The sequence below is a fragment of the Anas acuta genome, chromosome 26 (assembly GCF_963932015.1).
Source record: "Anas acuta chromosome 26, bAnaAcu1.1, whole genome shotgun sequence".
NCBI classification, from domain to species: Eukaryota; Metazoa; Chordata; class Aves; order Anseriformes; family Anatidae; genus Anas; species Anas acuta.
In genome coordinates, this window is record NC_089004.1 from 1,989,707 (window position 1) to 2,001,438 (window position 11,732).

Here is an 11,732-nt window from a genome sequence, read left to right on the forward strand (position 1 = left end):
CACCCGTCTCTCGGCGCGCAACCAGCCTTGTGCCCCGACGCAGCTAACCCCCCCCACCCCCCCCCTCAACATTCCCTATGAAACTAGAGCCTTTCTGTTCGTTTGTGTTCAAATCTGCAGCATAAAAAAAAGAAACAACCAACAAACAAACCCAACGTTAACGATAAAGGGCAGGGCTGCGGAGCCCCGGGCTGGGGTCTTCTGTGCGCGGCTGCACGAGGGAGGCTGAGAGGGACGTGGGTGGCTGCTGGGGTGCTCCCCACGTGTGGGGGGGTCCCGCCAGCACCCCGCCTCGCTGCCCTTTGCGTACAGTGTTGGTCTGGGGGTGGCACAGCCACAGCCCAGCATCTCTGCCCCGTCCCTGCCCCGCGCTGGCTTTGGTCCTGCTGAGCACCCCGCCGTCACCCCCGGTGTCACACGGCCTGGGGACAGGAGCCTTGGGGAGGGGGGGTGGGCAGTGGAGGGGCCGGGGAGGCGGGGGGAGCGTTCATCAAATGGGCTGCCAGGTTTTGTCAATGGTCTGAATGTGCTCCTTGGCTTTCATGCGGAGCGAGGCGATGCTGGAGCTCCTCTGGTTGACGTCCTCCAGCGGGTACTTGTCCACAAAGGGGGGGCCGCACTGGTAGGGCGCGGGGGCCATGGGCTGCATGCCTTGCGCCATCCCCGGGGGGGTGTTGAGGAAGGAGTGCCCGCCGTAGGGGGGCTGCAGGGCCTGGGGGGCCCCCATGAAGCCGGGGATGCTGTGCACCGGGGTGGCGCTGGAGATGGGCGACGTCAGCCACGGGTCGAGCGGGAGGGAGTTGCTCATGGGCCCCACGTTGGCTGGCATGGGCGGCCGGTTGAAGGACAGCATGGGGGTGTCGTGGAGCTTCATGGAGCTGGCCTCCATCTTCTCCTGACGCCTCCACTTGGCTCGCCGGTTCTGGAACCAGACCTGCCAGGGGACAGTGAGAGTGACCCCGAGGTGCACGCCCCATGCCCGGCCTGTCCCTCGCAGCGTGCCCCACGGGGAGTGCCCCACGTGCTGTGTCCCTTGTAGGGTGCCCAGAATGCTGTGGCCACGTGTGGGGTGCCCCATGTGGCGTGTCCTATACAAGGTGCCCCATGTAGCATGTCTCATATAGGGTACCCATGTGGCATGCCTCATTTCAGGTGCCCCGTGTCCCACGTCCCATGTCAGGTGCCCCATGTGGCACACCCCATGCCAGGTTCCCCCTGTGCTGTGCCCCCTGTAGGGTGCCCCGTGTGCTCCGTCCTGTGCGAGGTGCCCCCCGTGCTGTGCCCCGTGCGGGGTGCCCCATGCAGGGTGCCCCGTTGTGCCGTATCCCACGCGGGGTGCCCCATGCAGGGTGCCCCACACAGGGTGCTCCAGGTGGGACGCCCCCACGTGCCGTGTCCCATGCGGGGTGTCCCCGGCAGGGTGCCCTCGTGCTGTGTCCCCGTGGCTCCAGCAGTCCCTGTCACACCACGCACTTCTGCTAAACCTCTCCTGCAAACCCCAGGAACCGAACCCATGGGACGGGAGCGGTGGCACCGTGCAGCCCCTGCTCTTGCTGCTCTGTGGGGGTGCTCCCGTTGGCCCTGCAGCACTGCACAGTGCCGGTACAACGCTGCGTGGTGTTCAAAAGCCACTCGGTAAAAGCTTTTAGAAGCTGAATTGCACTAAAACCCATCCGGGCCTGGGAGGAGCTTCTGCTTAGAGCACTGGTCCCCTCTTCCTGAGCCCCCAGCAGCATGGGGTGCAGCCCATCCTGCCTCGTAGTGCAAAGAGGCAGCAGGTGCCAGCCCCTGGGCTGAGAAGGGGATGGCTCCTACTGGGATATACTGGTGCAAACTGGTCGCTGCTCAGGCAGCTCAGCAGAGGCGTCCCCGTGGTGCGGAGCTCCAAGGAAAAGGCCACATTGTCTTGGATTTGCTTGATGTGCAAAAAGGAATGGAGCTGAGGCCTGGAAAACTCAGTTCACGTGTCAGTGGATTGCTCTCCTGGCCATCTCACAGTTTTTCTGTCACTTCTGATCGTTTTGGTTTCCTCTGCCCTTTCTCGTGCTTTCAGGCGCAGAGGCAGGAGGCAGCGCACCACACTCACAACCCGGCTGCTCCAGGCTGAGCCCCCCCCCACCCAGGGCAGGGTTTTGTGCTGCAGCCTGAGAAGCCAGAACTTCCTATGCCCTATGCTCTGAAAAGCCTAAAACCCCCAAATCGATGAGAATTTTGAACTTTCCCTGGCTCTGAGGAGCTGCAAGTGGTTACAAGTTGCTGAGGGTTTTCTCCTTGCCCATGGGACCAGCTGGACCCTCACCTCCCTGTGCAGCGGGGGAAAATCTCCAAAACCCATCTCCCTGCCCCAAACTGAGCGTGGGGACACACTGGTTGAACTGGAGAGCCCCTGGGGAGCAGGATGCAGCCAAACCCCCCAGCCCTGAGACCTGACACTTGGAGCAACGCAGGACAAGTGGCACAGCCCCATGCGCCCACCCTGCGGCTGTGCCACGGCCCCTGCCTTGAGCAACGGGGAAACTGAGGCACGGAGCTGGGCACCGAGCAAAGCCCTGCGGCACCCAGGGGACACGTCAGGGCCAGCAGCTGCTTTCCCTACCTGCACGCGGACCTCCGGCAGGTTGACCTTCATGGCCAGCTCCTCGCGGCTGTAGACGTCGGGGTAGTGGGACTTCTCGAAGGCGCGCTCCAGCTCGTGCAGCTGGTAGGTGGTGAAGGTGGTGCGGTTCCGCCGGTGCTTCTTCTTGGGCTGCTCCTCCTCGGCGGCAGCCGGAGGGGTCCCCTCGCCGTCCCCCGGCTTTCGCAGCTCGCCCAGGTCCCCTTCGCACTTATTCAGGAACATCTCGGCGCCTGCGAGGGGACGGAGGGGTTGGGGAGGGTGGGGACATGGCAACCCCCCCTCCATGCACCCCAGCTGGGACAGAGGGACAAGCGGATGGACAGGAGGATGGGCCAGCCCCGTGATACCTGCGTGGGGATTTTATGGAGCCCCCTCCCTGTCTGGCCTGGAGGTGACCGGAGCTGGCCAGGTCCCCCTGCCAGCCCCGCTCCTCTGCTCTGTCCCTCGAGACCAGCCCCACATCACTGCAGGAACCCGTTCTAGACCCCAAACAGCGCAAGAGCGGCCCAGCACCGTCCCCCAGCTAATAGCCTTTTTTCTGCATGTTTATAAGCGTTTTCAACCCTTACAATATCGCATCTTTAAGCTTTTTATCCAGCTTCTGAAATCTTCCTGTGGTATTCACCAGGGATTAAGGGCCCCTTTCCACCGCAGGGATGTGGTCAGACATGGGAATCAGGCAAAAAGCCATAATCCCGGGGTGTTTCTGTGAGGGGAAGGTGTTCGGCCCTGCATCACCCCAAAAATTCAGCAAACACCCAAGCGGGCACAGGGAAGGAGGGGGAAAATCAATTAATTCCCTAAGGGAATAACTGGGGTCCTGGGTGGGCAGCTGGTGGAAGGAGCTGGGGGCTGCAGGCACTATGCACATGCAGGGGGTCTGCGTGCACCGTGCATGGTTTGTGTGTGTGTGTGTGTGTGTGTTTGTGTGTGTGTGTGTGTGCAGCCTGCAGCGAGGCTGCAGCGTGCAGTGCATTGGCAGCACGCACTGCATGCAGGTGTAGATGCTGGGGGGGGGGGTGCAGGGTGTGTGTGCATGTGTTGGGGGGGGTTGTGCTGCACACACACTGCATGCAGAGTGCACCGCATGTGCCCAGTGTGCAGTGTCCACGTGCCACGGGTGCAGCGTGCAAAGGCTGCACGTGCAGTGCGCAGCTCACAGGGTGTGCAAGGAGCGCAGTGCATGCACGTGTGGGCACAGCACGAACCAGTGCACACTGCATGCACGCAGCGCATGCAGTGTCTGTGCGCAGTGCTTGCAGTGCCTTTGTGCTCAGTGCACACAGTGCATGCAGTGAGCACACACGCAGAGCATGCAGCACGTGCTGTGCAGTGCACACCATGCACACAGGTGTGCAGCAAGTGCAGTGTCAGTGTGTGCAGCACGTGCAGCATATCCAACGTGTGCCGTGCATGCCCAGGGTCTGTGTGCGCTGCCCAGTGCACACCATGCTCAGAGCACACACTGTGCACGTGTAGCGTTTGCACTGCACAATGTGGGCAGTGCCCCTCTATGCAGTGTGTGTAACACATGCAGCACGCTCACAGGGGCTGCGTGCACTGCCCAAGGCATTTGCAGCATGCTCAGAGCATGCAGCGTGTGTGTGCAATGTGCACACTGTGTGCAGCACCTGTGTCCACAGCACATGTAAGGCGTGCAGTGCATGCACAGGGGCTGTGTGTGCAGTGTGTGCTGTGCACAGCATTGCCAGTGTGTTGCATGTGCAGTGTATGCAGTAAATGCACAGGGTCTGCATGCAGCACATGCCACATGGGGTGAGACCCCACGGCCCCACACAGGGTGCCCCATCACCCCGAGGTCTCTGGCTGGGTCTGGGTCTGGCCATGCTGCCCCAGGAAGCACCGCCTTCATGGGACCCAGGCCGCTGGGTGCTGGGATGAGCGGGGCCCCAATGTCACCGTGCAAGGGTTGTGGAGTGTCCTGGGGCTGGGGACACAGGGAGGGGACAGGACCCCCGCCGCCATCCCGCTCATGCTCACCCGCTTCTCATTTGCGCAGCTCCGCACCTGCAAGGAGAGGGGAGAGGGGTGAGCACCTGCAGCCCCCCCAGGACCCCACAGAGAGGTGCAGGGTTGGGGTGAGCTGGGCAATGGGGGCTGGGGACAGCTGAGATGGGGCCGCGGGGGACACAGAGATGAGCTGCATGGTGGCAGCAAAGGGGGCTTTGCCTTTTTTTGTTTGAGGCTGGGGGCAGCCCCAAACACCCCCTAACCCCACCCAAAAGCAAAGGAGGCCACGGAGGAAGAAGAAAAAAAAAAAAAAAAAAAAAAAAACAGGAAGAAGAGGAAAACAAATCCTTGGAGTGGGAGCAGGAATCAAGGGCGATAAGAGAAGACTGGAAAAAATAACAGAGCCAAACAAAAGCAGGAGTGACAAATACGGGAATTACAGAAAATCACAACCCGCCGAGGGGGGTGCCCCGTGGCTGCCCCTGCCCCGCCTCATCCTTGTTGGTATCACACCACGGCCCCCCAGCACCGCTCCCCGGCTGTGTCACTCTCATGGGTGCCTGATGTCCCTGCCGAAAGAGCAGGTGTCCCCCCCCCCCCAGTCCATGTGCCCCCATGGCCAAGCCAGAAGTCCCGGGTGTCGCTGCCAGCCCCAAAACCCAGCAGCTAAAGGGGGACCCCACAGCCCCCGTCCCCCAGGTGCACACCCAGCTGGGCGGCAGGGCGGCTCATCCAGGATTTTGGGGACCAGAGGGCTTCCTGCAGCCATGGTCCCAGCGGCAGCAGTTTGGGGGTTTTCAGCTGTAAAAAATTGCACTGGGCAGTGCCAAGGCGGCGTTTCTCTGCTTTCTGCCCGCACCCGCCGTGGCCTCCAGCCGGAGCGGAGCTGTCTGCTCCTCACCACAGACACCAGAAAAGCAAACAGCAACGGCAACAAGCCCCGAACCGGGCAGTAATGAGCCCAAACTGGGCAAACCCCGGCTCTCCCAGTGCCAGAAAGACTCAGGGAGATAAATAAAGCACCAAATAAAGCACCAAACCCCTCCGTTCAGGTGGTGCCGGGGGCCGTGGGTGCTGCAGCCTGCCTGAGGCCACCCCGCTTTGCCCCGGCTCCCGTTCCCCTTCCGAGCCCCTTTGGGTGCCGGTGGGCACCGGGGCCGGGGCCGGACCCTGAGGGCAGCCGGCACAGAGCAGGCCGGCAGCGTGAAGCCCACCAGGAGCGGTGGCACTCGGTGCCCTGACACCGAAGAGCAACCAGGGGGGTGCAAGGAGGCGGTTTGGGGGCACCCAGCGCCCACCCCCACACCCCCGGGGCAGGGCCCAGGATCCGGCCCTGGCTGTGGGCGCACCCCAGAGCCGGCCCGGTCCTCTGTGGAGCATCTTCCCCTGGCGCTTTCTCCCGAATTCGAATAAAACGGTGTTACCTGCTGGGCCCAACTTGGCTTTTCCAGGAGTATTTAACTTTGTCAGCCCCTCCTGGGAACCAAACAAGCGGCTCAACCTCACCAATCTTGCAGCTTGGCAGCCAAAGTTGCCTCTAGTCTTCTTATTTGTCACAGAACCGCCGTGCTAAGGCTCGGGAGAATCTTTATTTAGTGTTGCAGATGTCACCAAGGCCCCGCAGATTGGAAATGAGTCCAAAGGATTAAGACGAGGTTATTAATTGGAGGCCTTCCCCTCTAAGAATGATTGACAGTTACTTTCTGGACAAGTAATTGCTCTAAATGTCCCCCCAGCGCCCGGCGGGCCGGGGGGGCCGCGGGCGCACAAAGCCCCGCGCTGCCTTCCCCGCTCGGATTGTCTCCCCACAAAGGCGTCCTGCTGGAGTTTTCCTTGTAATCCCCTCATTATGGGAGAGGAAAAAGAATTAGAAACACGGGGCGAGGAGAAGAAAGGCAGAGGATGGGGGGGGGGAGGAGGGAGAGAAACAATTTCCTTTGGCTCTGCCAGCGCCGCGGCCCAGGGATGGGCCTGGGGGCCGCAGCCCGCGCCCGGCCCTGCTGTGGTGGGGACGCTCCGGTGGCCGTGTCCCCCCGGGAGGGGACAGAGACACAAGGGAGGCCCTGGGGGCCGTGTGTGTGGCCCCCATGGGTTCCTTGGGATGCTGCGTGCTTGGGTCCTGGGTGGGGATGGGCGATGGGGACCAGGCATGGGGACAGGTGTGACATCCAGCAGTGGCACCGGGAGTGGGGAGAGGTGTGTGGGGACCAGCACTGGGGGGCGAGCACCATGGGCAGCCACGGGGAGTGGGCGTGGGGGCCAGGGGGAGGCCAGGTGTGGGGACCAGCTACAGGGACCACCATGAATGTCACAACAGCCATGGGGCAGCTATGGGCACCAGCAGTGGGACTGTCCATGAATGTCACACCAGCTATGGGACTTTCCATGGATGTCACACCAGCCATGGGGACCAAGCACAGGGACAAGCCATGGACGTGGGGCAGTGCACAGGGACTGGCTGTGGGGACCAGGCATGGGGACAGGGCGTGGGGACCCACTCTGGGGCTATCCGTGGGGTTTGGCCACGGTCTGGGGGGGGGGGGGGGCAGAAACACCATCCCTCAGTGTCCCCCTGCGTCCCCTGGGGATGCCAATCAGGCTGTGAGACCCCAATTGAGGTCCCCAATCAGGCTGTGAGCATTGTGACCAGGTCCCCTCCCTGCCACCCAGGTCCTCGGGGTGCCCGGGGCTCAGTGCTGCCTGAGCTCAGCCCCTTCCCCGTGCTGCCCACCCGGCCTCTGCAGGGTTTTGCCCTTCTCGTCCTCCGCAGACTTTTACTTTCTCCCAACAGCCTCTTCCTTCCAGCTGCGAGCACTGCAGCTCTCGGCCGCCGTCTCGGCTTCCTCCCACTCCCTTCCTCTCCTCGGCCCAGTTCCCCTTTCGGATGCCAAATGTAACCACAAGCTTTTCAGTCAGCCCTGGTGCTGGTCCCGCGTGCCCCCCCTGTGCCAGCCCATGGAGCTGCCCCCAGTGGGACACTGCCACCACCATTGCGTCCAGGCTTGGACCCTAAAACCATCTCTGTGCCACCTCCCTTCACCCTCCTGCCCTGTCTGACAGCATCTGGGGACAGCGTGACACTCTTTTTGGGACAGCGTGCTACCAGTGTGGGGACAGCGTGCCACCACCATGGGGACAGGCTGACAGCACCACGGGGACAGCGTGGCACTGCACTGGGGACATGTGGCCCCCTGGGGACAGGGTGACACTGCCGCACTGGGCGGTGCCACGAGGACCCCTCTGCTGCCTGCTCCTGCATGGGGGGTTCCAGCTCCAGGAGCGCCCCTGGGTGCTGCTGGAGGGTGGTGGGGACGTCCCCAGGCCATGGGGACATGGGTGCAAAGGGGCCCCTTTAGCCCCTTGTGCCAGTGTGCCCTCGCGTGGGCCACCATGGTGGCAGCGAAAGGACCTCAGTCCCCTGCTTTGGTGGCCCACGGTGGCTTCCTGGCACAGACATGGGGACACGACATGCAGAGCTGTCCCAGGAGCACCCCACCAGGGTGACCTGCACGTGCGGACCCGCATGGAGCTTCTCAGAGATACCCAACGCTCCGAAAGCCCCAAAGTGACCCAAAGTGCGCCAAGCCCCCCGAGCCCCCTGTGCCCCACCAGGACCACCCGTGGGCTGGGTGGAGGCGCGGGCACAGCCGCCCCAGCTGCCCGGATTTGGATTTACCCACCAGGGCCGTGTGCGCGGAGCCGGCCCCGCTAAACCGCCTTAAGGTGTTGGCTCACACGGGCGGGGGAGGCCAGCAGGCTGATTTGACAAATGATTATAATTGCCTTTTAGGAGCAGATAGCAAATTGATTTGCTTCCTCGTCCAAGGCCCGTAATCGCTTCATCACTTTAAAATATTAATGCTATACTTCTTTGCTAGTTTCCCAATTACCCTAATTGAAGGCAAATTGGTTAAGAAGGTGCAATGCAGAGTATCAGGGGGTTTAGTTCACTCAAATGACAGTTTTAAACCTCCCTAATCCTATTAGCGGGCAAAGCTGCTAACGCTTAGAGACGCTGCGTCAGCTTACCGGGGCGGTGGGGCCGGGGCGGGGGTCGGGGCCGGGGGCCGCCGGCCGCACGTGACCAGCTCTGCCGGGGATTTGTCACTTTTTTAGTTCATTAAGAGGCCTGGGGCGGGCGGGTGGGCGGCAGGGGTGACCCAAAAGGGTGCCGAGGCACAGGTGGCGGTGTGGGGACAGCGGGGGGGCAGGACGATTAGCCGGGGAGACCTGGCGGAGGGTCCTGACCCGGATCCCAGCCGGCACTGGGAGCCCTGTGCAGCCCCGCTGGGAGCACTGGGAGCTGGGCTGGGGACGGGGCCAGGCTGCCTGGGGACCTTGGTGCCGCCGTCCCAGAGGGAGCGGGGACATGGGGTGGGAACAGGAGCTGGCTGGGGGCTGCTGGGGAGACATGGCCCTGTCCCAATCAACACGAGTTGATTTTTATGCCTGAATGGGAGATGCTGCGAGTCCTGCAGAGTGGCTGGATGGTGGGGACAACAGGGACAGGAGGGGTGGCGGGGACAGTGGTGACAACAGGATGGTGGGGACAGCAGGGACAGCAGTGCCACGGCCATGCCTGGATGCTCCAGCAGACACCAGCCCCTCACACCAGGACCCGAGGGGCCGAGCACCACGCGCCCGGGGACCCCCACGCCACCGGGGCGGCCGAGACCCGCGGCACTCGCAGCCACCGGGCTCCGCGCCGCCCACCCCACCGGCACCGGATTCGGCCCCGCCACTGTGGGCAGCCCGCGGCAGCGCCGTCCCCATGGGCCTTTCCGGAGCAGATGGCCCCAGCGTGGGGAGGACGGAGGCAGCTCAGCGCGTCCTTTCTTTTCATGCACACACAGCGTGACTCCCGGGCCGGCTCCGGCAGGGCGGTGGCGTTCGGGGCCAGTGCTGGTGGTACATTTTGCGAGGGTTCAGCTAGCTTAGTCCTCGGGGACAGGCGATTCAGGCAGATTAGACCTCACTAAAATAGGCAGGTATTAGTGATCTCAGCAGCCTGCAGCCTTCCGGCGCGGGTGCCCGCGTGGCGGCGTTTAAGCCCGCGCTGCTGCTGAGCCCGGCAGTGGGGAGCCCCTGGGGTGGGCAGGAGGCAGCGGGGACCCTGTCCCCGGGGATGCCCTGGTGGGGACACCGGGTCCTGCTGGTTCCTGCTGGGGGCAGCTGTGCCTGGGGGCTGCTGCAGGAGCTGGGGGCAGATCCTGCAGGTTGGGGTTGTGGAGACCAAGGGTAATGATGTGCTGGGCACATGGGGCTGTGTCCGGCATGGGGACACAGGGGGCTGCAGGGGTGTCCCTGTCCCCGCCCTGCCCACCTATGGGGTAGCCCTGGGGACGGTGACACTCTGCAGGTGGGGGTCATGCAGACAGCATTGTATGGCACAAGCACCAGCCCGGTCCTGCAAAATACCACTTTTATTGATCCAAACAGTGTGGGCAACCCCAGGGCTGGTGAAAGATGTGGCAGGAGCGTTGGGGACCACTGCCTGCCCCAGCTGGGGGGTGGCACCTGGGACGCTGGAGCTTGGCCAGTGTGGCAGGAGGGGACCCAGGTGTCCCTGCCCAGTGCCCCAAAAAGCCCCAGGGAATGATTTGGGGGAGGAAAACCCCAAACGCAGGCAGCACAGTGGGGCACATGGCACACAGCACTGGGCACCCACAATGCCCACATCCCGCCCGCTCCCCAATTCTGCCAGTGCCGGCGCTACATCAGGGAGCACTTCTCCTTCACCTCGTCCACGGTGCCCAGCGCCCGGCCCCGCAGCGCCGGCAGATCGATCTCCCGCAGCTTGGTCAGGAAGGCGAAGGCTCCCTCCTCTTCCTCCTCCTCCTCCTCCTCCTCGCTGCGCACCATGGCGGCCAGCTCCTGCGGCACCTCCACCGCGCCGCCCGCCACGTGCAGCTGGGCATCGTCCCGCTCGTCCTGCACACGGGTGGGAGAGGTTGGGGCCGAGGATGGACCGGGTGCCACCGGCCTCGGGGGGGGACAGGGAGGAGCAGGGTCCCTTCGGGATACCCAGGAGTGGGGATGCTGGGGGACACCGGGGGCTGCCCAGTCCCACACTGGGACTGCTGGGCACACACGTGTGCGGGCGGACGGGTGGATGGATGGAGACAGCAGCTGTTTGCTGCCCTCTTCAGGAATCATCTCCCATCCCAGGGGACCAGGGCGGTGGGGGAGGACAGCAGCCACCCAGCTCAGGGCTATCGGGGAGGGTAGGGGGGCTCAGGGCACCCTGCATGTGTCCCTACCTGGGCCAGGTGGTACTTGTCCCGCAGGTGCATGCGCACGGCCGCCCGTTCTGCCTTCTTGTGTGCGAAGGCCTTGTCCCGCTCAATCCTGCACGGTGGATGCCACGCTGTCACCCCTGCCCCAGCCAAATCCCCCCCATCACCCTGCACCCCGGCCCTGCGGCATCGCTGCACCCATCCAAAAGCACAAAGGTCCATGCAAGGCAGACATCAGGGGCCGCATCCTGCCCCTCCAGCCCGGTGGTGACACTTGTGGCAGGGACTTGCTGCCCCTGTGGCCTCTCGCTTCCCTGATGCTGTCCCAATTGAGGCCCCCAAATCACCCAGATCTGGGGAGGGGGTCCGTGCTGTGCCCATTGTCCCGTGGTGCCATGGGTGCTGGGGTGAGGGTGGCACCAGGCACCTGCCCCTGGTCACCTGCAGCGTGCCGAGCCCCTGTGCCAGCACCCATGGGGACTTCCTGCACCACTGGGACCTGTCGTACTGCAGGGATCGCTGAGCACCCACTCTGCTCCCATCCCCTGCCTCCCTGTCCCCGTCCCATCCACGCAGGGGACAACCCATGGTGGGTGACACCCTGGTCCCAGCGCGTGGGGGACCCCACAGCCCCAGCAAAGCCTTACTTCTCCTCCAGCAGCTGCCGCTGGTACTCCTCAAACTCCTCGCGGGACATGCCATTGGGCAGAGTGGCCGCCTTGGTGTCCTTGGGGGGTGCCTGGGGCTCCTCCTCGCCCCCCCGCAGGTTCTTCAGGGCTGTTGTGAAGAAGGAGGCCATGGGTGGGAGGCTGCGGTGCCCTGTGCCCCGTGGTGCCCAGCCGGGTCCTGCCCGGGGCCGGTGTCTGCAAGGTCAGCAGGACCCAGGGGCGCTGCGGATCAGGGCTGGA

The 11,732-nt window shown here is 63.7% G+C and overlaps 2 protein-coding genes across 4 annotated transcripts; both read right to left on the bottom strand.

Annotated features, from left to right (window-relative positions):
* Positions 1-142: 142 nt before the first annotated feature.
* RAX2 (retina and anterior neural fold homeobox 2) lies at positions 143-7,446 on the bottom strand. 3 transcript variants are annotated; one of them, XM_068661858.1, is made up of 4 exons: positions 7,361-7,446; positions 4,619-4,645; positions 2,597-2,847; positions 143-934 (listed from the first exon to the last, which is right to left on the bottom strand). In XM_068661858.1, exons 3-4 carry the CDS (start codon positions 2,837-2,839, stop codon positions 491-493), a joined length of 687 nt encoding a protein of 228 aa, XP_068517959.1. In that variant the 5' UTR covers positions 2,840-2,847; positions 4,619-4,645; positions 7,361-7,446; the 3' UTR covers positions 143-490. The 3 variants fall into 3 exon arrangements, with proteins under 3 accessions (XP_068517959.1, XP_068517957.1, XP_068517958.1); XM_068661856.1 differs by having other exon boundaries at positions 6,013-7,441; XM_068661857.1 differs by having other exon boundaries at positions 4,619-6,174; positions 7,361-7,432.
* A 2,674-nt stretch (positions 7,447-10,120) lies between these two features.
* On the bottom strand, positions 10,121-11,732 carry LOC137845048 (complexin-3-like). The gene is made up of 3 exons (XM_068661871.1): positions 11,472-11,732; positions 10,849-10,936; positions 10,121-10,519 (listed from the first exon to the last, which is right to left on the bottom strand). The coding sequence occupies exons 1-3, from the start codon at positions 11,621-11,623 to the stop codon at positions 10,301-10,303; spliced, it is 459 nt and encodes a 152-aa protein (XP_068517972.1). The 5' UTR covers positions 11,624-11,732; the 3' UTR covers positions 10,121-10,300.

Excerpts from the sequence above, each read along its gene's own strand:
- RAX2 (XM_068661858.1), bottom strand. The coding sequence starts at position 2,839 with ATGTTCCTGAATAAGTGCGAAGGGGACCTGGGCGAGCTGCGAAAGCCG. Across the intron at positions 935-2,596 it reads TGCCGGAGGTCCGCGTGCAG|GTCTGGTTCCAGAACCGGCG; the intron begins GTAGGGAAAGCA and ends GTCCCCTGGCAG.
- LOC137845048 (XM_068661871.1), bottom strand. The coding sequence starts at position 11,623 with ATGGCCTCCTTCTTCACAACAGCCCTGAAGAACCTGCGGGGGGGCGAG. Across the intron at positions 10,937-11,471 it reads CGGCAGCTGCTGGAGGAGAA|GATTGAGCGGGACAAGGCCT; the intron begins GTAAGGCTTTGC and ends TCCACCGTGCAG. Across the intron at positions 10,520-10,848 it reads ACAAGTACCACCTGGCCCAG|GACGAGCGGGACGATGCCCA; the intron begins GTAGGGACACAT and ends ACCCGTGTGCAG.